At 53.8% G+C, this 26,734-nt stretch overlaps 2 protein-coding genes and 1 long non-coding RNA gene across 7 annotated transcripts; 1 reads left to right on the top strand and 2 right to left on the bottom strand.

Moving 5' to 3' along the window:
* Positions 1 to 1,887: 1,887 nt before the first annotated feature.
* On the bottom strand, positions 1,888 to 12,824 carry IFFO1 (intermediate filament family orphan 1). Of its 4 annotated transcripts, none has more exons than XM_064465067.1 (9): positions 11,872 to 12,824; positions 6,728 to 6,788; positions 6,547 to 6,642; positions 6,158 to 6,298; positions 5,023 to 5,207; positions 4,415 to 4,535; positions 3,612 to 3,701; positions 3,287 to 3,417; positions 1,888 to 2,657 (listed from the first exon to the last, which is right to left on the bottom strand). In XM_064465067.1, exons 1-9 carry the CDS (start codon positions 12,579 to 12,581, stop codon positions 2,555 to 2,557), a joined length of 1,638 nt encoding a protein of 545 aa, XP_064321137.1. In that variant the 5' UTR covers positions 12,582 to 12,824; the 3' UTR covers positions 1,888 to 2,554. The 4 variants fall into 4 exon arrangements, with proteins under 4 accessions (XP_064321137.1, XP_064321154.1, XP_064321129.1 ...); XM_064465084.1 differs by having other exon boundaries at positions 5,023 to 5,183; XM_064465059.1 differs by having other exon boundaries at positions 3,612 to 3,704; positions 11,872 to 12,823.
* On the top strand, positions 11,454 to 17,870 carry LOC135315654 (uncharacterized). 2 transcript variants are annotated; one of them, XR_010375139.1, is made up of 3 exons: positions 11,454 to 11,786; positions 15,589 to 15,755; positions 17,260 to 17,870. It is a non-coding gene; the product is annotated as an uncharacterized LOC135315654 (long non-coding RNA). The 2 variants fall into 2 exon arrangements; XR_010375140.1 differs by lacking the exon at positions 17,260 to 17,870 and adding an exon at positions 17,110 to 17,250.
* Positions 17,871 to 20,783: 2,913 nt separating this feature from the next.
* NOP2 (NOP2 nucleolar protein) lies at positions 20,784 to 26,555 on the bottom strand. The gene is made up of 16 exons (XM_064465110.1): positions 26,370 to 26,555; positions 26,230 to 26,275; positions 26,048 to 26,151; positions 25,153 to 25,421; positions 24,817 to 24,860; positions 24,480 to 24,664; positions 23,479 to 23,678; positions 23,287 to 23,376; positions 23,120 to 23,207; positions 22,886 to 23,026; positions 22,555 to 22,694; positions 22,188 to 22,277; positions 21,758 to 21,880; positions 21,580 to 21,677; positions 21,352 to 21,482; positions 20,784 to 21,243 (listed from the first exon to the last, which is right to left on the bottom strand). Exons 1-16 carry the CDS (start codon positions 26,473 to 26,475, stop codon positions 20,990 to 20,992), a joined length of 2,109 nt encoding a protein of 702 aa, XP_064321180.1. The 5' UTR covers positions 26,476 to 26,555; the 3' UTR covers positions 20,784 to 20,989.
* Positions 26,556 to 26,734: the final 179 nt, after the last annotated feature.

The following is a 26,734-nucleotide window of genomic DNA, read 5'->3' as shown; positions in this document are numbered from 1 at the left end:
TCTGGCTAACAGGGGAGGCCTTAGGCTGTGCTTCACATGCTGAGAAACTGCTGAAGCAAAGTATCAGTGTTGCGTGTCCTGCCAGTGAGATCTCAGGGGCTGTCACACTGGTGGAGGAATGGAGCCTATTGCTGGCAATACCAGAGGACAGCGTCTTACACACATGGGTGGGGGAGTTTCACTGCAAATAAAGTTCTAACAAGCAGTGTGGGACTGGGAGTCCCACATGTCCTGGTACATGGGCATCTGGGACCACCAGCTGTTCCTCTGGGCAATGACTGCTCAAGGCAGAGATATTGGTCCTTCTGTGCATCATGCTTGAAATCTCTTGGGGTACATGCTCTACAGTCCTGTGGGTTTCTTAAGCAGTACTGAGAGGCCAAGGTACACATGTCATGGACTATGCATGGGGGAAGCCAGACTTAGACAGCTGCTTACAGATAAATTTGCAGCAGGGAAAGAGCAGAGAAGACTGCAAAGGCACGTACAGGAAAGGGGATTTGCATGAACCAGAGGAGCCTTGAGAGCCTCCAGGCAGGATAGAAAGTGATCCCTGATCTACTCCATGAAGCATCATCACTCGAAAGAAAAAGCTGAGATTAAAGTATTTCCTTGGCTTATGTCTTTTAGGAAGAAAAAGGGAAGGAAAGAAACTGAAACAGTCCGGCAAGGCAGTGTGGAGGTGAGGCCCATGGCGAAGGCCCTGGTCTCAGGGCCAGTGCTGAGGCACACACCTCCCATGTGCCTGCACAGCCACAGGCAGTCAAGGCAGCAGCGGGGTAGGGGGGGAGCGGACACACCTCTGCTGCTATCCAGCACCCTGTTGCTCCTGTGAAATGCTCCCCCAGCTTCCCGGTGAGACTGCACTTGCAAATCTGAGCCCAGCCACAGCAGACCATCAGCTGAGGAACTGCCATTTCCCAGCACCAGCAGCAGTGCTGCTGCAGCAGTTTCCTTGGCTGCTAACTTCTCCTGCCATCTGCAGGGCTCTAACCAGCCAGCTTAGCCCACACTGAAACGCCAACACATGTCTTAACACATCTTGCAGGCAGAGGCAGAGGACCTCACCCTGCCCAAACGCTGACCCTCTGCACTGCAGCACGCAGATGTACTGGTGCTCACAGCTCAAGCGCACAGCAGCATTAGCTACCCAAGCCAAACCTATGGAGATAAGCTGTTGCATTGCTCAGCCCCCATTTTATCTACCTTACCTAATCTTAGAGGTGATCCAAAAACCCTACCGCCACCTATTTTCTCTTCCCTTCAGGACCTTTTGTGAGAAGTATTTTTCTCTGGAGCTTCACCTGTCTTGGCTGTGCATCCTGGGTCCACTGCTCAGCAGACAGCCCTGCAAAACAGTCTCTCAGCAGGCTGCTCACCCCCTCCTGCCACCCTGCCGGGCCCCGTCCTCCTGCCACCAGAGAAGCACGTGCAACAGCCAGCCAGGCAAATGCTACAAGAGATGGTGGGACAGGGGAACCCCACTGCAGTTACGCTGAGGGTGGATGTGGGCTGAGGGCAGGCAAGAAGGTGCTCTGGGATGCCATGGCATGGCAGAGAAGATCAGGCACTGGGAGAGGAAGGTCCACAACTCATGAGCCATGTTCAGCTTAGTTTCCAATCCCTCAGCCCCAGCATTGATGATGCTCCAGGTTAAGAACAAGGCAGCCCCTGCAGCACCGGTGCTACACACAGCCTGTCAAGTGCCAGTGGCTCCCAGAACAGGGATCTTGCCACTGTCCCATCTGCCAGTCCCATCTGGCATGCCCAAGGGATGGGAGTGTCCCATGGGAGGCCGCCACTGATGTGGGCTTGGGGGTCCAGTGGAGGACACCCCCTACCTCAAGCCACACAGCAACACAGACAGACCCCACACCCAGCGAAGCGTAGAAAAGGAAACTGTCCTGTTTAATGACCCCTCACCCCGGTAACACAGACGTGAGCACACTGCCGACGTGTGGCAAAGCAAAGTGCACGGTGAGCGGGACTTGGCCCCGACCCGGGAAGAGGTGGGGGGTACTCAGGGTGCCCAGCGCAGCACAGGGACCGGCCGGGCACCTGGCCAGCAGCAAGGACAGAGAGACCCCCAGGCTCAGTCCAGTTGGCACCAGTGTCAGGTCCAGTTTGCAGGGAGGTACAGCTCTCATTCGGCTCCATGTGACGCAGGGATGGCAGGGGGCAGGTCAAGTGCACCAGGACGGAGGCCAGAGGAGATGGGTCTGGGTGGGCTTGGGGGGAGGTCCTGGAGAACGCCACTATGGCAGGTTTGGAGCCTCCCTGCCAAAACTGTGGTTTAACCAAAGCCGGGGAAGGGAATAGAGACGGGGCTGGAGGCTGAGCAGCCTGGGCGAGGGCCCTCAGGTCTACCTAGCTATTCCCATTTGCAAGACATCCAGTGGCGGGGGCGTGCGGGATCTGCCAAGCACCCCAAACAGTACTGAGCCTGGATGACAGACATTTACCAGCGGCGCTACGTCCCTGACAGTCTCTCCCAGGTGCGGCTCAGGCACCCCCATGCCAGGAAAGGGGTCCAAGGGAGCAGGCCCTCCCCTCATTATCTGATGGAAGCGTCACTGGGGGGGTCGCGGTCAGATTCCTCGCTCTCCTCGTTTGGGGCCGACTCACTGTTGGAGGCCGGCGTGAAGGCAGGAGACTTTCTGTGGAGAAGAGTAAAGGGCAGCAGTCACAGCACCACACAGGGCAAGGGAAAAGACCTAGTTTGGTGTGGGCAGGGGGCACCAGAGCAAGGAGGAGAGAAGCTGAAGTGCCTCTCTCACTCCCCTGGGGCACGTGTGGGTCTGTGAGAATCCTTGGGTGCTGGGGAGGGTGTGCCAGAGGTCCAAAGCATGAAGCAGGGCTGGGGGAGATGTCAGAAGAGCCTGCCCAGAGCAGGACCCTGCCAAAGCATGTGAGGCTAGAGGTCAGTGAAAGCCCACCACAGAGGTCCCCAGCCTGGAGCCACCCTAGTTTCACATGCCTATGGGGACCTATACAATATCCCTGCACAACGGCAGCTCCTCTTTCCATCGGTGTGTCCAGCTTCACCTGTCAAAACTGACTCCTCTGTGAAGCCCACCTTCCACAGAGGTGGCACCATGACCTGTGTGGAGGCTGGTCACCAGGAGTCCAACAGTCTCTGGGAACTGCCCTCTCTCCGTGCCACACCAGGGCAGGGCAGGAGTAGCACTGTACAGGAGTACCCTGTGCTTCAGCTCCCACTCGCCACCACCCTGGCTCGAGTCCTTACCCAGAGCAGGGGTATCCTGGTGCTCCCGCTGATGCTCACCTGTCCCCAGACTGGGTGATCAGCCGCCGGCAAGTCTCCATCTGCACATCCAAGCCTCGCTTCATGCTGCACATTTCCATGTACTCATGCAGGTGCCGGTTCATGTCGTTCTTGGCTGTGGCCAGCTCCAGCTGTGCAAGGGAAAAAGTGCAGAGATGAGCCCAGGGCATGGTGCAGTGGAGGGCAGGGGGCATGGCCAGATCCGCAGCTGCCACCCCCCTTTACCAACTACCTGCTCCAGCATGGCGCCTCCCTCCCTCAGGGACTCACTCACCCATTTCACCCCCTTCTATGCCATGTCCTCCCCTCTTCCTCCTCCTCCCACCTCTATTTGGTCGATGGTTTCCTGGTACTCCTTCTCACGGCTCTTGAACAGTGACTCTGTGTCCTTGATCACCTTCTCCAGGCTGTCGTCCTGCTGTTGCAGAGAGCAGATGGCACATTTAGAGGCAGGGAGGCATCCAACATGAGAAACCAAAGGCAAGAGAGAGAAATCAGAGAAAGAACTGGCAGCATTGGGAAAAGAGGAAGAAACATTAAGCAGTGCGGTATAAGGCACAAGTCAGTCCCGCCAACATAGGGTAGAGAGACCCAGGATTTGCCACACTGGGCGGTAAGCATGTCAGCCCAGAGCAAGCCCAGCAATGCACAGAAGCTTTGGAGAGCACAGTCTGTCCCCAAGCACGACATCTCCCCAGGAGACTGCTGAGGGCCAAAGATGGAGGATGGCAAGGGCTTTGGCCAGACACCAAGGCCTCTGTTTGGGCAGCATTTCTGCACAGCAGGCAGGTGGGCTGGAAATCCTGAGCAAGGGACCACTGGAGACCAGACCAGCCAGAGAAGGTAATTTCTGGGAGGGCTGTGGCTCTCCCCACATGTATGGACCATGCCCCCAGCATATCTTTTGGGGTACAGATCCCCGATCTGCCTAAGAAGGAGACCTTCACAAGGATGCAGTAACATATTCACGTAGAGAAGATGTGATCTAAAGGGGAAGCATCTATACAGGCCTGTAAGGGATGGAGGGGCTGAAGCCTGGTCTTTGAGGGAGCATCTTCCCAGCCTCAGGCAGGACTGAGTGTCCCGACCCAGGGCTGGATCCCCAAGGGGACCTGACTCCACCATTACCTCCCCCTGCACCTCTGCAGCTGCAATGGCATATCCAGAGAAGTCCTCCCAGAGAAGCAGCGTTTCTTCTGTCTCCTCCCACGTGAGGCTGTCACAGTCATCCTCAAAGTCATATTCCCTCCTGGGTGCAAGGGAACAGCACATCAGTATCCAGGCAGGAAAACCCCAGGAGGCAGGGGGCCACGTTGGTGCAGAAAGCCTTGCGCCCACTCATAGGCAGGGCTACAGCTTTTGGAAGTCTGGCCAAGGTGAGCTTAAATGATGTGCCCAAACCCAACAGTTGATGGGGAAGGGGCTGGCCTTATGATCAGAAGCCCTGGCAAATTCAGGCAGGGACTCCCAAAAGGCAGGAAGGGGTCAAGAAGAGGGGACCTGGATCAACTCCCACCCATGGAATGGGTGGGCTCAGGTCTCCCTGGGGAGTCAGCCCCACTGCACTGCAGAGCACAGGGCGTATGTACCCCATGGCAGTACCTCCCATCTTGCCCTCCTCCAGGAAGGGGAGCTGCATCCCACCCCTGCCCTCCCCATCCCGGGCGCCGGTGGGGAGCCTGCTGCCAGAGCCTCGCTCGATGCTGGTGGCAGAGGTGCGGAGCAGCCGCACTCACAGCTGGTTCAGCATCCTCTGCATTTCCTCATTGATACTTATGGCCGTGCTCTCATCCTCCTCTTCCTCTTCAGGTTTTCGGGAGGCATCGCTCTCCGACAGAGAGGTGTCTTCATCGCTGACCTGCTTGCGCTCCCGCTTCCGCCCCACCGAGGCTGGGACCTTAACGGGAGACAAGTGCAGAGACTACAGAAACGAGGCCGGGTCCAAGGTCAGGAACAGGTAGTTGGGAGGAGATGAAGGGGAGAGGAATGGTGGAGGGACAGAAAGGCAGGGAAAGAGAGAGAGAGAGAGAGAGAGAGAAAGAAAGAAAGAAAGAAAGAAAGAAAGAAAGAAAGAGAAAAGGAAGGAAGGAAGAAAAGCAAGAGAGAGAGACGGGCTCATTATGATCAGGTTAAAGATGGTGCAATGGATAAAACATGGTTTTAGCATTTTCTAAAATTAAAACTAAGCAACTAAAGATGGAATCTATGAATCTGATGAGAAAAAAACAACGTGGTTTTACTGCAGAAAAACTCAAATAGCCCACCACCCCAGTCCAGAGACAAGGAAACACAGCGACAGAAACAGGAAAAAAGAGACAGTCTGAAAAAGGTGAAATATGTGAGTATTTACAGTCCAACCTTATTTATAGAAAGTTTAAAATTTGTACACTTTCCCAACTAAATGGAACTAACCAGTTGCTTCTGTAGGGACAAAGAGAGCAAGACAGAAAGGCAGCGACATCCAGAAAGAGAAGAGACAGAGATAGAGAAGAAAGACAGAGAGAAGATGACGGAGAGGGGAAAGGGAAGGAGAGAGATGGAGTTAGAGACAGACACTCAAGCAACTCGTCTCCCTCCTGCAGCTGCTCCCCTACCACTGCGGGGTCCCCAGGCCCAACACAACAGGTCAGCGAGAGGTTGAGGGGGACTCTTGATGCCCAAAGCAACATCTGGAGTTTTCCACCTCCTCTCTGTGCCCTTTTGCCTGGTCCTCCCGAGAGAGACAGAGAGCAAGGGACCACAAGGAGCGAGGGTGAGGGTGACCAAGCGTCTCCCCTAGCAGGGGACTGGTGTTGTCTCTTCTACCTCCTTCAGGAACTCTCCTCCCCAGAGCCAGCAGCTGAGCCTGGAGCAGCAGCAGGCGCTTCTCACCTGAAACATCTTGATCATGTCCTCGCAGTTCCGCTGCTGCGCCACGTCACACAGCTTGGCAGTGATGTCAATGCGTCGGCAGATGTCCATGTCCACCTTCATGGCCTTCTCCTGGATCTTGGTGTCCAGTTCCGTGATGTTCTGAAACCATGGTGCCGCAGGAGGGTGACAAAAGAGGAAGATTAGACACGGCAGACAGCAGACAGAGCCCCCCATCCCCCTGTGCTGCAGGACTGCATCTGCATCCCCACTTTGCTCACTGCACCCTGGACCAACCCTGCCAGACCACCACTGTGCTGGACGTGCTCCGCCAAGGAACACTGCTTTTCTACAGCCCCACCACTTAGGTAGGACACTGCTGCCGAGTTGGAGAGAGATTAGGGACTCACATTGCTCATCAGTCCCTTGAAGACAACAAGCTCTGCCTTGAGCTGCTCCACCTTCATGGCCAGCTCCTCCTGGCAGGCTTCAGCCTCCTGGGCTTCCTGCCCCAGGCAGAGGGAGATGTGCAAATCAGCGTCAGTGCAGGGCAGCTGGGGTGCAGGGGAAGGGAGGGACAGTGATGCTCACCTCCTGCAGCTCAGTCACCCGGTCCTGAAGCTGGACACGCACCGTGTACTCCTCTTCCCATCTAGGGAGACAAATGCGCTGGTCAGATCCCACCGGCCTCGCCTCGCCGGCTGCCAGAGAGAAAGGAGCAGCAGCTGCTCACCCCAAAGCTATCTGAGAGGAGGTGATGACGGCACCGGGGCAGGAAGGAGAATGTGCCCGGGAATGCATTGCCGCTTGTTTCCAGGCGACAGCAGCTGCCGAACGCCTGTCAGCCCCCCAGCCACGAACGCTGCCCCACCACTCTTTGCACCATCCTCGCTTTGGGCTGGCCAACGGCTGCCTACTCCGTGATGGGGGGAGCTGGGGACACCAACCACAGGGTCTGGGTGGCAGCTGCAACGCATGTCCTGCTGTGCTGGGGCTGGCCTGACACAGCCCACCAGCCTCTCCATCTGCCCCCAAGCCCCTTGGTCTTGGGTCACGTTAGGTTCAGCTCCAACACTCAGTAACAGGAGGCTTGCAGATATTGCAGAGCTGTCCCCACGTGCATCGTATTTGTGACTGCGCTTTGTGTGTCTGCAGTGTTGCAGTTCAGGCTGTCCAGAAGCATGAAACTCAACTGAATACCAAACCACGTTAGAGCATGAGTGGCCATGATGCGTGTCAACATGAAGGGCTGCTCTTCAGCCTGCACCAATTCAGAGGGCTGCCCTGCGCCAGGGCATGCTACCTGGGCAAGGGCACAATTCTCCTTGGCTGTACCGCCGCATAACAGGTTGGATTAAAGAACGTTGTTTCATCCTACAAGGAAGCTGGATGGATTGTCCCAGCTTATGCCAGATTGGCCGGTGGGTACTGTATTAGGCTCTGCAGCTTTGCAAAAGGCTGAGCTGCAAGGTGCCCAGCTTTGCTATACAAAGACACATTGCCTAGCAGTTATATTATATTTCACTGCATGAGATCATCATCTTGGGCCACACTGTGGTGTTGGCCCAGTCCACAGTTTTTTGGGAGGCAACTAGGCTGTACTGCTCTTTGCTAAATGACTATCTCATGGAGCAGATGGGTTGGCACACGCTGCTGTGCGGCACGGGGTAGGGCTGATGCATTCTTATCCAACTCCTGACTCTTCTGGGAGAGCCAGATTTCTCTGAGAAAGCGGAATTTCTCTGGGAAAGCAACCAGAGCTGGGCCTGCCTGATGCTGTGATCTCTGGTTTCTATTTAATGCTTGCAATCACCAACACAGGCACAGCGACCCTGCACGAGGATGTGAAAAATCTCTCCTCTTGCTTATTCACACCAAGTTTGAAAAATAAACCCTAAGGTCTAGAAGACCAGAAACCGTATGAAAAGCCCTCACACATGTTGTCTCAGGGCATCAGGACAATATGACGACATGAGGGAGTCCTGGCTTAAAAATTTCTAAGCTCTTAAGGCCAGCAACACTTGCTCCTTACTTAAACAAGGGCAAAGCGTGCAGTTGTCCTGTTGGTGTTGGCTCCACACCACAGCTACAGAAGGGGAGTCAAAGCAGGGTCCCATCCCTTTGGGGAAATAGGGAGACAAAGAAAGAGGGAAGGAGAAAGTTAAAAGGTGGAATTGCCCTTTTATGGGAACTGTTCAAACAAGGCCTCCCTCCCCGGGGAGAAAAACGCCTTCCACCATAAGAAAAAATATTCAGCACCCTTCTCAGTGTGGCACTTCCTCTCTTTTTTGGTCCCCGCCTCCCTCCAGGTCTCTATATAGCTCAGACTTACTGGGGAAGTAAAGCATAGCTGCAAATCCCTGGAAGAATTAATTTCACACCAGTGCTATGGAAGATGAGTGCAGATCAGATAAACGTCGATTTAAAGGCAGGAGGCATCAGCAATTTGCCCCACAAGTGACAAATCTGCACACCCATCTGATATGAACCTCTCTCCTCCTTGCCTCCTGCTTGGCTCCTTCTTCCCCGCTCCCTCCTGCAATGCACCACTCCTAATAATAACCTGCCTGCAGCACTGCACTTGCAGCCCAGCAAGGCCAGCGGCTGCTTCCAGGTCGTTGCCAGCTGGAAGCAAGGCTGCCCCACACAACCCCACAGCCACCATTGTACGCCAAGGGGAGACACACATCCTTCCTGCAAGGCAGCAACCTGCCCAAAGGCTGAAATACAGAAGGCAGAGAGCAAGGGCAGGAGGGTCCCAGCAGCAGACAGACCTAGCCATCTCCTTGCCAGCCACAGGCCAGCCCTCTCAAAGCCGGGGACACGACAAAATGCAGTGCTTTCCCTACAGCCCCCCAGCCAGGCACATCCCCTCAAGAAGTTCACTTCGCAAAATAAACATGCACCCCCCCCATCTTTAAAAATCCTGTTCACTGCAAAAGGTGCTGGGGTGCCTTACCCTGTGCTGCATGGTCAGTGCATGCCGGTGCTGCGGGGCACCCTTTGGTCTGCTTGGGTCTTGAAGCTGCTTTTTCCTCTCTTGCCATGTTTGAACTTTGCCTTAATGGTGAATGCCCTGCACCATGGCACACCTCCTTGGAGGGCAATTACAACAGCAAAAGACCTTCTTATAAGCCCCCTTTATGCATTGAAGGGACACAGGAAAGATGGAGAGAGACTTTTTATGGGGGCCTATAGTGACAGGACAAGGGGCAACAGTTTTAAACTGAAAGAGGGTAGATTGAGATTGGACATAAGGAAGATATTTTTTTACTATGAGGGTCGTGAAACACTGGTACAGGTTGCCCAGAGAAGCTGCGGATGCCCCATCCCTGGAACTGTTCAAGGTCAGGTTGGATGGGGCTTTGAGCAACCTAATCTAGTGAAAGATGTCCCTGCCCATAGCAGGGTGTTGGACTAGACAATCTTTAAAGGTTCCTTCCAGCCCAAACCATTCTGTCATCCTAACACACTGTGCCAAAACACTACTCACCCCATATCTCCAGCATGTGCTTGCAGCATCCAAGATAAAAGCTACTTGGGAATACAGATGCAATGGACAGCACAAACCTGATGAGACACTCAGATCCCCAGTGCTTGGTGGCTCCGTATGATGCTCACAGGCACCCTTTGCCCCTCTTCTAGACCACCTAGCCTCAGTCTGCCCTTCCCAAGTATAGCTCCTGTAAGCCTCACTCCTGCTGCTGCTCCATCTCTTCTCATCCCTTCCTATTGCCCCTGCACCTCCCCTAGATCCCAGACTGGAATTTCAGGCCCTGCATATCCAGGAAGAAGCTCCTCCTGCTGCACTGCTCTGAGTGCCGTGAGGTGCACGGTGGCAACGCTGCCCTGAAGAAAGCACAAGCTCAAGCACCAGAGCCATGGGTCAGAGAACCATGAAATCCTCCATTAATGCTATCTCTTTCCTCTGCCCCAAGAGAGGTGGCAAATGGACCACACCGGCTGTGCTGTCCCCACGACAGATCAGAGCCTGCCATGGCAGAGAGGTCTCACCTCCTGGGGGATGTCAGTGTCAGCCCTCAGCATGGGGAAGGGTGTGGAAATGGGATCCTCCTGTCCCATTCCCTTGTTCGGGACCTGGCTGCACCCGTCAGAAGGTTCCCGGTACCAGTAAGGGTCTGGGGGTGGGGTCTGCTTTCCCCCAGCCCCTGGTAACACAGTCTAAAAATAGATCCCAACAACAACATTAGCCCATGACAGCTCATGGTGCCCCCCTGCCAGCCCCCAGCATCCCCGCTCCCTCCATCATGCCCCACCCAGTCTTCCCCAAAGCCTGCTTGCCAGAGCAGGACAATGCCAGAAAGCTCTCCTTTCTCCCAAAGTTTCAGCAGCACCGACAAACTCAACTCAGTCCCCTCCAGCTGAACAGCTTTGAGGAGGTGAGGCTCGAGCCCTCCAGGCTAAAAAAGGTGGCTCCAGCTCCCCGCTATCTGACCTGCAAACACAATGCAAGGAGAGCTGCCCACCCCTGGAGAAGGAGCCCGAGCCCTGGCTTAATAGCAAAAGGCCTTAGGTACATGCAAGCAATCAGCAGGAAGGAAGAGATACCAACTTTTCCTTTCCATGTGCCTTGCTCAATGCCTTCGGAGCATCCGACAGGCAAGTCTGCTCAGCCAAAGCCTTATAAAGCCAAAAACATAAGGTGTCATCTTAGATCACCAGCCCTGATCTTGGCACCAGAGCCCATGGCTGTAAAGCACAGGTCAGCAGCACGGCTCCCATGGGTAGAGCGCGCTGTTTCGCTCCTTTAGGTACACAATCAGTTCCTTTCTAATTGCTTCCAAGGAATCATAAAGTGACATTTCTTCTGAGAAAAAAAAAATCAGCAGCTTGGGTGGTGTCAGTCACCAGTGATGGTCTTGCCTGGCCTGCGCTCTGCCCCGCGCCCTGACCCAGCGATGCCAGCCCGCTGCCTGATCTCATCCTACATGTGGATCTGGGAGCAGCCTCAGAAACTGGCTTGAAACAAAAGCACCGCCAGCGCGATACGAGAGCGGCGGCTGCCCTGCACGGGAAAGAAGAACCAGCCAAGAGATTAGCTCTGCATTCTGCTTCGCCCTTCTCCGAGGCACATGCCAAGCCGCAGCTATTTTGGGTCAGGAAGAAAGCCCCAGAGGAGTGGGGTGCTCCTGAACTGCTGCTGAGGCGCCGACTGGGAAAGCACTGCGGAGGGAAAGGGCCTTGTGGAGCCAGTTGCCTTGCCGAGGGGCTTCTTGGCACCTTCCAAGGTATCCAGAGAGCCCTCCTCCTCCCAGCAGCCTTTTCCAACCCAAACCCGCTCACTGCCACACATTCACCTTCCTCACCTACTTTCTGGCTGCTCCTCCTTCCTGAGTATTTCTAGATCCCCTCCCCTTTAAAACGCCAGCTCCTGGAGTCACGTTATTTCTTCCTCGCTTAGAAAGGCATTTCTAGTCCCTCATGCTGGGTTAGCAAGACAGAAAAAGGCTCAGCGAACATCCCAAGAGGGTTCAAACACCAGGAGGCAAGCGAGGAGACCCAGGCGTAGATGAATGCTTTCAGGGGTCCATATTTTTTGCCTTACAATCCCACCTCATGCTGCCTGGAGCCCACGCTCCCGGGAAGTCAGGCCAGGGCTTCCTGCTTCTCCCACACTGGCGCCCACCAGGTAGGGCCCCGCAGCCTCCGCGGGGGTGGGTTCGGTCCCTCGGGGGATGCAGCTCGGGCCCCTTGCTCCTGCCGCCCCTTCTCACCTGCGCTTGTACTCGTCGCGCTCCCTCTTCACCTTGGCCAACACGTTGTAGAGGGCCCTGATCTCCGGGGTGATGGTGTCGATCTGCACGCCCACCCCGTCCGGGTGGACCCAGGAGACCCCCGGTCCCTGCACCAGGGTGGTCTCCGGCCCCGGGCCCAGCCGCCGGGCTTGCGAGAAGGACCAGATGGTGCCGGGCATGAAGCGGGAGGCGGCCGGGAAGGGAGGAGGCGGCTGGACGGGGGCGCCGGGGCGGCAACCGGGGGAACCCAGCGCCCGGGCCGGTCCCAGTCCCAGCCCCAGCCCCAGCCCCAGGGTGCGGATGGGGCCGACGAAGCCGGTCTGCACCGCCTGGTCGCGGCGCGGGGGTCCGCGGCCCCGGCTCCCCCCGCCGCCGCCCCCCTCCTCCAGCGCCTGCTGCAGCTGCTTCTCCAGCTGCCGGTTGCGCCGCTCCAGTTCGTGGACCTTGGCCAGGAAGCACCGGAACCGCAGGTTCAGCGTCTTCAGGACGCTGATGTTGGAGCCCAGGTCGTTGCGGAGGGCCATGGCGGCGGGCGGCGCGGGGAAGGGGCCGGCGGGCGGCGGGGCGGCCAGCTCCCCCCCGAGGGGCTCGGCGGGGCGCGGGGCGGGCGGCGGCGGCAGCTCGGGGCCCGGCAGCCCCTGCTGCTCCTGCGGCAGGAGGAAGAGGTTGGGGCCGAAGAGCGGGTTCATGGCGGCAGCGGCGGGACGGGGCGCGGGGCGCGGGGGGGAGCCGAGGCCTCCGGCGCCAATCAGGGACCCGGCGGGGGCGGGATGCGCCGGGGGGCTGCGCCCGGCCGGCCCCGGCAGCGGCGGGGATGGGGGGGGTGCGGCTTCCGCTGCGGCGGGGATGCGGCGGCGGGGCCGGAGAGCCGCTCCCCCTCCCGGCCCCGCGCCCCGGCGGCCGGCCGGCCTCGGGCGGAGCGAGCAGAGGAGGGGACAAAGCAGAAACCTCCCTTTCCTCTCCCGGCCCGGCCCCTCGCCCCCGGGGGTGTGGGGGTGGCTCGGCTCCCCCCGCTCCGCTCCGGCGGGTTTCGGCGCTCCCCAGGGCAAAAGGAGGGGGGCACGGGCGGTTGGCGCGGCCAGGTGCAGCGGGACCCCGGCTGCAGCTCCCGGCGGGCACGTCCTCGGCGCTGGCAGCCTCGGGGAGGGGCCCCGCTCCAGCACCTCCAGCTGTGAAGTCTCTCCGGACACCCATTCCTGTCGCCAGCCCAGCACCAACCCCCTGTGCCTCTGCTTTATCTTTTTTTTAATAATTACTATTTGCATAGCCTTTAATGCTTTCCCCAGTGCTGCCCCCCTTAAAAATGGCATAGCTTCCCCTCTGCACCCCTGATCGCCCCCCCGTTATCCTCACTTGAGGCCCCCTCCCAAGGCAGCTGTGCCCCTGCTCCACCAGCAGCCCGCCTACGGAGAGCTGCCACCAGACAATGGCGAGCCAGAGGGCAGAGGAGGTTGTGTGGCCTCTCAAATACCATGCTTGGCTTGCCACTGGCTTTCTCCTTCCTTATTCACAAAGTGGCCTCGGGTCTGGTTTCCTACCCCCTTATTTTAGTCCTCTTTAGGTCTTTTCCTACAGTCTCTCCCCCCCAGCCTTGACCTCAACCCCAGGGTAATGCTGCCAAAAGCACTGGCACGGTCCCTTACCCCAGTTATGTGGTGGGAGGAGACTGCGCACAAATCAATCGATACAGAAACGTTTATGGATGTGGGCACCTGTGTTACCTCATGCCTCGTTCCCCCAGGACCTCCGCTGCGCAGCTGAGCATGGCACTTGCGCAAACTGGCCTCTGAGATCTCGGCTGAGCCATCAGCAAGGGTTGAGCGAGCAATGGGGTTGAATTAAAGGAGAGGCCCAGCACTGCACTACATTGAACTCTGTGGCAGAAGGCAGGCAGGCTCCAGTTGGGTGATGTGCTGCATACCTTCCCTTGGGATCTGGGGTATGGCTCAGTCCACACTTCCAGATACTTTGCAGAGCCGCTGAGGATGGCCAGCTTCACTAGTCTTGACTGTGAGTGTGCCTATTGCATCTCCCCTGCTGCTGCTCCTCCATCCTTCTGTTACTCTTCTGTCTTCCTTGCCTGGAACGACTCAGAATCCAATTTGTTCCCCTCTGCTGACTTGCTGCGTCCAGCATCAGTTTTGTCCTGTGACCTGCCTGTCTCCCCTGTCCAGCCCCTGACTCTGGGCTCCCCACAGCAGCCCCCATTTGCATTTATAATACCACCTCTGCCATCAGCAACCTGGCTGCATCCTCCCTGGCACACCCATGACTACTAGAAGTCATAGCTGGAATTCAGTCCCCTCCATATGGGATTAGTGAGCTTTCCTTCTCCTTCTGTCACTTCCTTTTTAATATTTTCCCTCTTCTGAAGTGGCTGTACCTTTGCTCTGCCCTCTGACCAGAGAGGCTGAGGCACAGCAAGCAGTGCTGTTGTCAAGGGTGAGTAAGACAGGAAGGCTTTCCTCAAGTGCATGGTAGATCCCTGTCTTCCAAAAACCCTTACTGCAACAGCAGGAGCAGCTGGCAGGGAGCCGCATGCCCAGCAGCAATACTACCAAATAAACAGCCAGGGAAAAAGGAAGGACAGACAGACAAGGGATTCTGATCAAGAAGTTTGTTTAGAAGCAGCAGTGGCAGCTTCTGCTTGGAGACCTCCCAGCATGTGCCCTGGAAACCGTCGCTGACTCAGAGATCTCAGCTGAGCCTGCTGCCACGTCCCTTCACTGGTCTCCCACTGCTGCAGCCTGCCTGCACGCACAGCAACCCGTGTTTTCTGCCAGCTTCCTCCCCCCTCACATATCGCTGATTTTACCTCCTGCCCCATACCTGCCAGCCTGTTTGCAATCCCCTCCTGTTGCACCCAGGTGAGCAGGGTCAGGCAGCAGGGTGACCCGCTGCTGTATGCAGCCAATGGGGAACGTAGGTAAGAACAACACCACAAGACATGGAGCAAGCACTTTCCTAAGCTCTGCTTGGCCCGCCTCTGTCCTGCTGGGGAAACCTGGCAAGCTGAGCTGATTAATGAAATGCCAGTGGAAGAAGGCATTACCACCCATCAGGAAATCTTTTTCACCAGGAGGCCAGCACAGCACTGGATCAGATGGTGGGATCTCCATCCTTGGTGGTTCTCAGGGCTCAACTACGTGAAGCCACAGCGATGTCACCTAGTGCTGGGACAGTCCTGCTTACAGTGGGGGGCTGGGGTACACACTTCCAGTGCCTCTTCCCACCAACACCCCTGCTGTCTCCTGGAAGGGACAGGGCAGTGCAGAGCCTCCTTTTTTTCCTAGCTTCCCTTGATCAGGATCTTTGGATGAAGGATTCCTCCTGACACAGAAGATGGCTGGGACAAAGGGCCAACCTCTTCTAGTTACTCCTGAGGAAGCCCAGAGCCTGGAGCTAATCCTGCTACCCAAGGGACCACAATGCTCCTTCCTTGACCTCGACCTCACCCTGGCACAACAGCTCCTCCTCCTCATCTTCCCTCCTTGGTTCACCAAAAACCCTGGCACTTCTCCAGACCCTCCAACAGCTCCTGCCCTAGTTTATTAGCTCAGATTCAGCAGTGGCACTGCTGGACCCCACCTGCTGACATGCAGAGCTGCTAACTGCAGCTCTTAAAATTGTACCTGTAGCCAGTGTAAAAATAGACACTTCTTCATAAACATGCTCATCTTTATCTTACTTCCACAGATTTCAAGGCCGAGAAAGAAGAGTGCATTTTCTGACCCTGTGCAAAACACACGCTGCAGATTTCTGTAGCCCAAGTCAGGTACTCATGTGGGATGGTATCTCTAGTTGCTGACAGCACAGTAAAAAGATATTGAGCCTCTACCATTATCCTTCATAGGCAAATCAAGGTAGGTTCCCCAGGTGGCCAACCACCTATTAAAATCACATGCTTCACCTTGCTTCTCATTTGAATTTGCCTAGCTTTAACATCCATTGCCAGTTTGAGATGCTCCCCCTCTCCCAGATCACAGAACCTCTTACTAGCTAATGCATCCTCCTTGCAAAGGTGCTTCATAGGTGAAACCCGTTCAAATTAGCTCCACAGCTTTCCTCAAGGCTCATTTTTTTAAGGCATAGCTCACATTAGTGTGTGTATACCCCATCTCCCTGCCCTCCTTCCCTCTGAGTACTCCAGTGCTACCTGTCCCCTTGCACCACACCACTGGAACCTTTCAGTGGAAACTCTCCAAGTCTTCCAACTTCCAGGATGCTTCACTAAAACTTACCTGTAAAATTGCTTCTATCCACAACCAGAGGCAGGTGCTGCAGTGAACACCCAACTTTTGGGCACCCTGCTGCCTAGCAAAGCTGGCAGCCCAGAGTTAGCTGCCTAGATTTGGGTGCGAATGGGGAGAAACTGCCACAGAGGAGCAGCTGCCAACAGAAGCAGCGTGATCACCACACTGCCAACACACAGAAATGTCCCCATCTAAGAGCAAAGGAGGGAATGGATATTCCTTTTAAAAACTCCACACACCAGTCCAGGAGGGGGTTTTGTAGCCAGGCCTTGCACATGAAGGCAGTTCTAGCTACTACGTCCAAGAGCCAGGGACCTAACTGACCTTACTCTTCTCAGCAATTCCCCGTTGACTACATCAGGCAGGTAGGACTTGCAGAGATCCTCTTCAGGGGATCTCCACATCCTCCCTAGCGTAGATGGACAGCTTGGGGGGGCAAAACCTACTGATGCGAGCTTGGTCATTTGTGGATTCAGCCCCTACAAAAGTGCAGTAGCGCAGCACCCTACCCCTCCCTCCACGCCTGCAGGGGTGAGCTCGCAGCGCTCCAGAGCCTGGCAGGCAGGAGCTGCCAGCTGTCTGACTTAATTGTACCTTGATAAGGCTTCTCTGATAGACTCATTCCTCTCTGTTTGGGGAGAAGGGTTTGAAGAATCCCCACCGAATTCAAGATCTTACAGCGTGCATGATATTTCTCCCACTGCGCTGGCAGTCATTAACACAGAAATTAATCTCTCCCATGCACCAGGTTTGTTTTGCATGCTTCTGGCCTTGTTTAGCCTAAATAACTTTACAGCACGTGGCAACTCTATTACAGAGCTGCTTATCCATTTTTTTTCCCTCCGAGTCATTAAATGCCACCCCAGCAACATTTGTGCACAGCACAGTGGAACAGATATCACAACATATTACACTGACTTTTCTCAACCTGCTTTTAATTTATGATGGTGTGTTTACTCCTCAGATCTGCTTTCAACCCTTGCTTTGCTTCAGTTGCTGCTTTGCTGTGTCTCAGGTCTCACAAGCCACGTTATCAGCAGCTTTCAAATATTCAAACACATTAAATGTAGGTACTAAAAGATGATCCAGTAGTCTCGTTTTCCCAAAAACTCAGCTTTCAGGTAACAAAAGATTCACAGACTAAGAAAGCAGCTGCAAACAGAAGTCTAGCATGACCAGCAGCCTCATACCAGAATGCAGAGGGAAGCCACCAACCTTTGTTCCCAGCTGCTACATCCCCAGTACCGCCTCCGAAGATCAGTGGCAACATTTCAATGTCACGCTCAGCGTTATCTCTCTGAGCAGTGATAACTGCAATGGCTGAAATAAAAAGCAGAAGGGGGGAGAACCACCAAAGAGAGCCAAAAGTTTCCTCTGTCTCTCCCCAGCTATAACAAAAGGCTTGCATGCAAGCAAAGCGAGTGGAACAATGCTCAGTAAGAGAGTTTTATTGACCTGGTTAAAGCAGCATCTGTTCCCACCTTTCAGAGTGGACTGACATAATTTGGAGATCCATGAGAAACCGGACAGTTACACTGGGATCCCAACCAAGACCTTTCTATCCCTGCCACTGGGATTATCAAGATAAACTAGTTATCAAGCTGAGACTATATGCTAGCGTAGGAACCTCAATAGGTAGCAGCAAAGTGGGACATGTTAGCATTGCTCCCAAAAGGACAGGCTCACAGCTTGCCAGAGGCAAAAGCCCTTCTAGATACAACTCACCCTACAGCTGGAAGATTTCTGTATGCTCCAGTTTTGAGTTGTATGCTAAAATCCTGTATTTCATCACTCCTGGGGAAATCTACTATAATGGAGAAGAAATAAGGCTGAAGGAGCAGAGGCAGGGCTCAGCCTACCTGAAAGCTGCTGTTGCCCCAAGCAACACAAACCTTGTGCAGCAAGGACCCAGCTGAGGGAAATGAGAAGGTAGGCAGAGCTCAGGACTCACCTTGGGAGCACTAACGGGCAGACGCAGCAGTGGGACCCCCTCCCAGAGATGCAAGAGCTGCTAAGATGGGTCAGAGCAATGGTCTATCCAAGCCCAGGAAACAGTTTCCAGCACAGGATGAGGACAGAGGGGTTTGTGACCAGGGCAAGTGAGCCGCAATCCCTCCTCACGACACTCTCCCAGCCTCTAGCAGTTCACAGCTTGTGGATTTTCTGAGCCAGTTGTGTATACCAGCCCTTACAAAAACCATTTTTGCCCCTTGCGCATACACTTGTGTAAGCTTCTAGCATCCACCGTACCCTGCAGAAAGGAGTTTCACAGTCACCTATACCTTTGGTGCATTTGATGGGTCTGAGGGTTTTTTGTTTATTGGAAAAGAGCAAGCAGTTGTTCCCCGGTCATCTTCTCCATGCCACTAACAATTTTCCACACCGTTATATTACTTCTTTCCCCATGGTCTCTTTTCCAAGCTTAAAAAGGCCTAGACTCCAGCTGTTCCTCTCACAGAAACCATTCCACAACTTGGGATATAGCTGTCCTCCCTGAACATTTCCCAGTTTTACGATCCTTACTCAGATGGCGGGCACTAGAAATGCAGTATTAAAGTGCAGGTACAGGGAGGTGATTTTATACAGGGAGGCAATAATTTTCTCCATTTTACTATCTAATAATTCATTTCCTGATAGCACATAGTATTTATTTAATTTTTCTGAAAGACCTGGGAAACTTCCCTCGGGTCCCGTATGTCAGGCGATCCAGGTTACTTCACCACGCAAGCCTGGAGTGAGATGGTCGCATTCAGAGGCACTTCCCTGCCCTGATTCACTGGGAAGCACAGAGAAAAAGTAATTTTCAACTATAAGGATATTTGGTTAATGGCTATTCAACACAAAAAGACAAAGTCAAACCCCCCCAAAACAGAGTGGCAATAGATCAAACACACAGATACATAAGCCCTAAAAAGCAGAAGATAACATGGGGTGTAACAAAGGCCAGGGCTCTTGAGACAGCGACAGACTGAACCCTTACAGGAACCACTCAAATGCAACCTTGAAGAGCTTCAGCCAGAAACTTCACAACTGATAAGAAAGCAAAATTATTGTGGGCTTCATGGGAAAGAGCAAATTTATTATTAGATGTTTGAAGGGAACTGGGGGACTGTGTAAAGTTTATCATGTGATGTTTTTAAGGAAGATTATGGGAGCAAAACTCATTATGAGATGTTCAGGGCAAGGATTGAAGGAGGGGAAAGGGAAGCATCAAGCTAGATGAGGGAGATGCAAGCATGGGAAATGGAGAGGATAAATAGAAGGGGCGAGTCACACAGAAACTGGCTGCTGGTCAGCGTGCCTGTCTGGCTGAGCCCTGCACCCGATTACCACCATCTGTCCTGGCCTTGTATTAAACTAATCCTAGCTGTTTCCTCTGCATGCTTGCATATTTGTGATCTGCTAGCAAACTGCAAGTTGGACTAGCCCTTAAGTAGGATAAGAGGTCTGAGAGCCAGATACCAGGCACGCCACAAGTCTGAGGACCAGCTACCAGCGATCCATGGAAGTGCGTGCACACAATCCACTCGGATGCTCTAGGTTTGATGGGCCAGGGAGTAAGAACAACATTAGGCCTTTTTTGCCATTCATGTTTTGTGAGTGCTGTTTGTCTTTTCCAGGGCACCCGCCCACCACAGCACTTTTCTTTGGTTTCTGCTAACTGGTCTGTGTCTGGTTGCATCTACAGTGGGGGTACATATCTCTGAGGGAATTTCGGGAGTTCACACTCAGCCTTGCCACTTCCTGAACCCGGTAATGTGAGAAAGCAGCAGCCTCACACATGTAGCAGACCAGGACAGAAAGGATTCCCTAGATCCTACAGTCCACTGCATTTAGCTGTCCTTAACACCAACACTGGAATAGCACGTCAAGGTCTTCCATGAACCCCAAGCTTGGCGAGGGAAACAAATCAAGGCAAAGCCTCACGTGAGCTGAGCTAGCAAAATAATTACAGACACAAGAGTTATGCCTCAGGCCTGATGCACACCCAACTCCATGCACACCGTGGTGGAACAGAAGCTGGAGAGCACACATGGTAGAAAGCTTATTAGTGAATTGCCTCTAGAAAAAGATTTATTCCCTGGAGAGCAGAACCAAAGAAGATGATACCGACTCACACTGACAAAGGAAAGGGACCTGGGCTGACATGTCAATAGAAACAGCCCAGATCACTGCTGGTTACGTCTCAAGGAGAAGCAACTGCATCTAAGTGAACAAAAAGGCAAAGAGAATGTGATTGCACAGTTCCAGGACCAGCAGCAATCCCTGCTGCAGTCTGGAAGGCCAAGAACCAAAAGACTGATGGAGACCAGCCCAAGGGTGAAACAGGGACAAATCACAATGAACTGGACCAGCACACAGTGACGACAGGAACTGCTGGCCTAGGACCTCCAGCCCTGCCCTGCCAAAGCACTCTGCTGACAGGCACCGCATGATACAACCTCCATCCAGGCAGCTAGGATTTCAGCTCCCACTACTTCCTCACAAACATCCATGTTGCAGAGCTTAAGAACAGACACCAGAAGTGCCAAAGCATCAGATGGGAGCGGAAGGGGCTGCAACTCCTGTTGCAGAGGAGTAAGGGGACACGACAGAATTCTGTATTCTCAGATCAAGGGAAAAGGATGAGACTTGAGCAAGAGTATAAAACTTTTAATGGGTTACTGCATCAGTCCTTGATGCAGAAGGAAAGGAGCAAACGGGGCTACAGCTGTCCCAGGCTCTCAGTGCTGCAAAGATTATCTGCACAGGGCAGGAAAGACAAGGTGGTACACATGCAGCTGCAGCAGCCCCCGGCCTTTGCTCTCCAGAGAGGGGACCAATATCTGGAAAAGCAGTTCCTCTCACTGTCTGTTTGGTTTCACTCTATGCTTCTTTTTGGTAGGGACTTGAGGACGCATTGTTTTGGGAGAAGGCCGGCCAGCCTTCAATGGTCTCCTCTGTGCCTGCAATGAATGTCTCTTCTTCAAAGCAGGCTGTGGCAGCTTCTGGTTTTTGTCAACTTTTGATCCCTCGAGTTTCTTCTTTTTTGGCTGAGGCTCCATGACGGTATCAGGGATAGCGGATGGAGCTGCTGCTTCCACAGCAGATTCTTCATCTGAAACAAGAGAAAGGTGCTGTAAGAAGAATTCACATGGCTTCTGCAGGGGATGCAGCCTGTGAAAGCAGGCCCAGGTAGCTCAGATGAGCTCCAGCACTAGGTTACCTTTTTGTGCCTGGGGGATAGCATTAGAGAATTTCTTGAACTTAGCAATGAAGAACCCGTCCATATTGTGTGTGTGGGGATAGAAACGCCTTGTAGACTTGAGGGAAGGGTGGAACCGACGGTCCTTGAACCTGGAGGAGGAAGTGGGGTGAGAAGTGATAGAATACCTCTACTCAAACCTGGCCACCAAGGAACAGTCACCTGTGCAGCTTGTGACCTGGCACGCACCTGGTGAAGCCTTCCTTGCCAAAGTCCAGGCCTGTGGCCACCAAACGAACATTGCGTTTCTTCAGGGCATAATCTACAACCCACTCATTCTCCTCCACCTGCCAGAGACTAAGCATTAGAATCCAAAGCTCACCAGTCCCCTGAGCAGAAGAGGACCACAGCAGAGCACGGGACTTACCATGATGGAGCAAGTGCAGTAGACAATGTAGCCCCCTGTCTCTGAGGCAGCATTGACTGAATCTATAGCGCTAAGAATCAGTTCCTTCTGCAGGTGAGCACAGCGCAGGATGTCTTTCTCATCCTGAAAGAGAAAGATAGGTTAGGATGCCAGAGGCACAGGGAAGCACCCCAGGCCTCTGTTGTGTATGGAGGAATGACAGGAGAGCAAAGCACATATGATATAGAAGATTCTGAAGTCTTCTGCAGAACTGACCTCAAAAAAACTAGCTCTAGTACAAAATGCAGAATAGGAAAGAGAAGGGGCGGGGGGAAAGAAAATCAGTGTCCTGATTGCAGGCATCTCTCAAGAACAAAGCTGCCCCAAAGTCCTTCCTCTCTGCAACTCATACTTGAGTCCCCATCTTGAAGTGTCCCTACCGGTCACTCACCTTGTTGGTTTTGACAGCAGGATCCTTGGAAATGATGCCTGTTCCACTACAAGGAGCGTCAAGCAAGACACGGTCAAACCCTCCAAGTACCTACAGGCAGATATACATTTGGAATGATGCTCGTAGGTGGGGACTCAGAACAAGACCAAGACTAGAAGGGGAACCAGAAGACTGCGAAGGCAGGGAAGATCCCTCTCTCCTCCCTGTCCACCCTCCTGCCTCCATATCAAATAACAAACACACTCCACAGCAGCTCTGTGCATCCTTCTGTGACAAGTGGCCTTGTAGAACACAGCTTTACTAAAGGAAGAGCACAGCAGCTCTAGGTAAGCATGGTAAGAACACCCCAAAGCCAGCAGGAACATACCTTGGGGAACTGGCGTCCATCACAGTTACTCACTACAGCATTGGTGACCCCCAGCCGATGCAAGTTCCCTACCACACTACGTAGCCGCTCTGCATTGCTGTCATTGGCCAAGATCACACCTGTGTTCTTCATAAGCTGAGCTGCCAGAGGGCAAAACACATCAGCAAGGGGCTCAAAACCTCCTGTGCTTTTGCCCATAAAGGCAGCAACCCCACTCCTTTCCCCGAGTTCAGTTCCCCCTCCGTTCCCCTTTTCTGTATAGGCCAGTAGAAGCTCATCACTTCACAGAGCATCCCTCCCAAGCCTTCTCCCCAAGGCTCCAGGCTGGTACCTATGTAGGTGGTCTTGCCTCCTGGGGCACAGCACATATCCAGAATACGTTCATTTTCTTGCGGAGCCAGAGCCATGACAGGGAGGAGACTAGAGGCTCCTTGAAGCATATAGTGCCCAGCCAGGTACTCAGGTGTGGCACCTGGGCAGGGAAGACAAAACAGAAGATGACACGTGAAAGAAAGGGAGCCAAGAGCAGGTCAGCCCAGCTCTAGGACAGGAAGGGTGATCTCACCAATAGGCACAGAAGAGTCATAAATAACAAGTCCCGTTTTTGACCACTTCCCCAAGGGGTCGAGATTCACGCCACGGTTGATTAGAGCCTGCAAGACAAGGAGACGGGACTGAGACACTGCCCCATGTGACAGGCAGCGCAGGAGACAACCATCGTTTCATCCTCACCTGCGCCAGGTCTCGTCGCCTCGTCTTGAGTGTGTTGGTGCGGATGGTCACAGGACGGGGAACCTCATTGGCTTCCAGGAAGTTTATCAACTGGATTAAGGAAGGGACAAAGAATAGAGATAGAAATGAAGACCCAAGGAGGCAGGTAAATCCTCATCAGTCAGCAAGGATATGGGCAGGGCAGGATCCTACCTCAGGGAGCGGGAAGATATCCATCAGCTTCGTGAGCAAGAAGTCACTGTAAGAATAGTAGGCAGCCATATCCCGGCGCAACAACGCAAGGTACTCCTTTCGTGTGCGTCCTTCTTCCCGCTTCACCACAAAATCCTGCAGTACCTCCATGTTGCCCTTGATGCGCTGGTGAATGACATGCAGGTCAGGCGGTTCAGCAGGTAGAAAGACCATTAAGGAATCATAAATGGCCAAGAAACTCACACACAGGCTCCTTACAAGCACAACTGCTCACGCAAGACTCCTGCATCACAACAGCACCTGCACCAGAAAAGCCTTGTTGGAATTAGCTTTCATCAGAGCTCAGCAAAGTGGGAATTCAAAGATGGAACCAGACAGAAGAGTTCACAAGGAAGGAACTACAAGGTATTTAAAAGAATTTGGCTAGTTACTTTAGATAAACAGGAAAAAAAAAAACCTAGGACAAAGAAGATGAAAAAAAAAGTCTTCTAATACTGAAAATATTACCTGTAGCAGAAAGGAGACTAGAAGTTCCCCAAGGGCAACTAAGGGGTACAGAGGAGAATGAAAAGAGGCAGGATTAAATTGTACTATGGGGCAGGAAATTAAAATCACCAAAGCCCAAGAGCAAGCACTTTGCTTGCTGGAATTGCTATCATCAGAAGCTCTAAGATTGGTTTAGACAAATACCTGCCAAGAAAATCAGGGTACAGAGCAACAAGCTACATGGTAAGATATCCACTTGCATTTAGGACTAGAAAGGAAATTGGGACAGGCTCCAAGCTCCATACAGGGCATAACAGATTTCCTAACTGTGCTGTACAGAAGCGCAGTGTTGTATACTATCTATTAGGGCAGCTCATCTAAAAATACTTTGTCACACACAAAACTCTTGCTAAGCAATACTTGTGATAAAGTCCAAAGCAAGTTTTTTTGGTTGTATCCAGGCCCCGTGCTGTTGCACGCATATGGCTTATGGATGTCACAGATAAAAAGGATATCCTCTCTCTCAATCTGCTCATTAGTTGGCAGTTTAAATTGTTCGTCTATATCCAGGTTGAGCTGCAGATCCAGGCTCTCTTCCTCCTTCTGTCCCATTTTCTGCCTGCTTGCCCCCTTTACTGCCTCCTCTGCCACCTCCTCTTCCTCCTCCTCCTCTTCACTGTCATCTTCACTGAGGCCTCCCCTAAGAACAAAGAACAGGACAGAAGATTTACACAAGAACACAGGTACTTCAGAGCTACCGTTTCTTAGCAGAGAGGACAGAAGAATGAGCAACACAGGCTCCTCATCTAACAGGAAAGACACTGTGGACGGGCAATGTTCTCAAATACTCACCTGTCAGACTTCTGCTTCAGGGCAGCTTTTTCAATAGGCAGCAACTAAACAGAGACAAAAGATTAATGAAACACTATCCCCATGTACCCCCTTACTTCCCATCATCTGTGAAATTTATCTGCTCTGTTTAAAAAAGACAACAGAGAAATGCACTGAATGTTACACTGATCAGTTACTGAACTTGAAATTGTTTTTGCAAAAGGAAGAAGGGGAAAGCTCTCTGCCACCTCAACATCCACCCCCCAGTAAAGTCACCCTTTTTCCCCAGGCCTGATGGGTCCTTTCAGCCAGTAAAGTCAAGGAAGTCTCATGTGATTAAGGACAAAAAGCCCCTACCTCTTCTTCCTCTGATGATGATGAGGCACCATAATCATCCACCATCTCCTCGCTGCTCCCATCCTCATCCTCCTCCATCTCCCAGCTGCCCTCTTCCACCTCACCATCGCTGGATAACATCACGTTGTTTCCTTTAGATGGGATTTTCTTGGCTTTGGCCGGAGCCAGCCATTTAGAATTGCCATCGCTGGAGCCAGACTGGCCACGAGGGGTTTGTTTTGCTGCCTTTATGGCATGTTTTTCCTTCTGTGGGGAATCCTGCTCTTCAACTACTGGCAGAAGAAGTGGTTAAAAGTTAGGTGCTATTCTCAAAAGCAGCTGCCTTATGTTTCTTAGTTGTTATATGAACAAGGCGTTCATCCTAGCCCTGAGCTGCCTGTCCAAGACAATAGACTGTTTACTCTCCGCAACAGTTTTCTCAATCATAGACGAGGGCGTATTCTCACCTCTCCCCCAACAAAACTTTGAAAAGGTCTAACTAGAATTACCGAAGAAAAATACAGCTATGAAGTTCTTACACTGTTTACTCTGATGTATTACGGTACCTGCCTTCCCAAATCTTTGTCTATCCTTCCTTCTTCCTCCTGCGACAGCCTCCTAGGCTAGGCAGGACCTAATGCAGCGGGCTTAAAAGCCTATGACAACCTCTCTGTGGGTGGAGAGTAAATCAAAAGTGGCTTTAACACGTGGGAGAGATACTTTTTACTGGTTTGTTCTCCAGACAGCACTGCCACCTGGCACAACAGGGACCAGAAATCAGGAAAAAAATTTTTTAAATAATGAAATTCCCGCACCATAAAAGAGGCCAGTGGCAGACAGTGGCGGGGGGTGCTTTGGGGGGGTGCACTTGGGAGCAGGAGGGCTGCCGGTCCCTCACCCCCGCCCCGGCACTGACCTGCCGGCTCCGGCTCTGGCGCTCGCCCTCCTCCTACTCGTCCTCCCGCAAGCGGCCTCCTCCCCGCCGGGGCGCTGCCCGCGCCCAGCCGCCTCTTCGCAGCCCTAGAACGGGAAGGAGAAGCGGCGTCAGACCCGGCCCACCCCGGCCAGGACGCCCCCGCGCCCTGCCGCCCCCCTCACCTCTTCCGCCCGTGACTGGAGAGCTTCTTCTTCCCGGTCTCCGGTTCTGAGGGGAGAGACGCCGCGGTCAGGCAGCCCGCACCACCGGCACCGAGCGCTGCGAGACGACACTGGGCCAGGCCGGCCCGGGCCGGACTTACCTGGCGGGAGGAAGCGGGCCAGCTCCACCTCGGCCCCGCGCTGCTTGCGGGCCTTGCGCCCGGGGCCGCGCTTCTCCTTCCTGGTGGGGTCCAGCTTCCGCCCCATGGCGCCGTACGACCCTCCGGCAGCACCGGGCTCACCGCCACACGTGCGCGCCTCCCCACCGCCCCGCCCCGGCGCATGCGCCCGGCCTCGGGCCCGCCCCCGCCCCTGCCCATTGGCTGGTGCCGCCGATCCTGCTCGCTGAGTGGCTCGGCGGGCCACGTCAGACGCCCGGCCCGCTGCGGGGCCGGGCCGGCCCGCTGAGCTCCGGCGTCACGAGGGGCACGTGGGGCCTCGGCGCGGCGCTTCCAGCCCCGGCAAA

The sequence above is a fragment of the Phalacrocorax carbo genome, chromosome 1 (assembly GCF_963921805.1).
Source record: "Phalacrocorax carbo chromosome 1, bPhaCar2.1, whole genome shotgun sequence".
Classification (NCBI taxonomy): Eukaryota; Metazoa; Chordata; class Aves; order Suliformes; family Phalacrocoracidae; genus Phalacrocorax; species Phalacrocorax carbo.
This window is presented reverse-complemented; position numbering and strand designations above follow the sequence as displayed.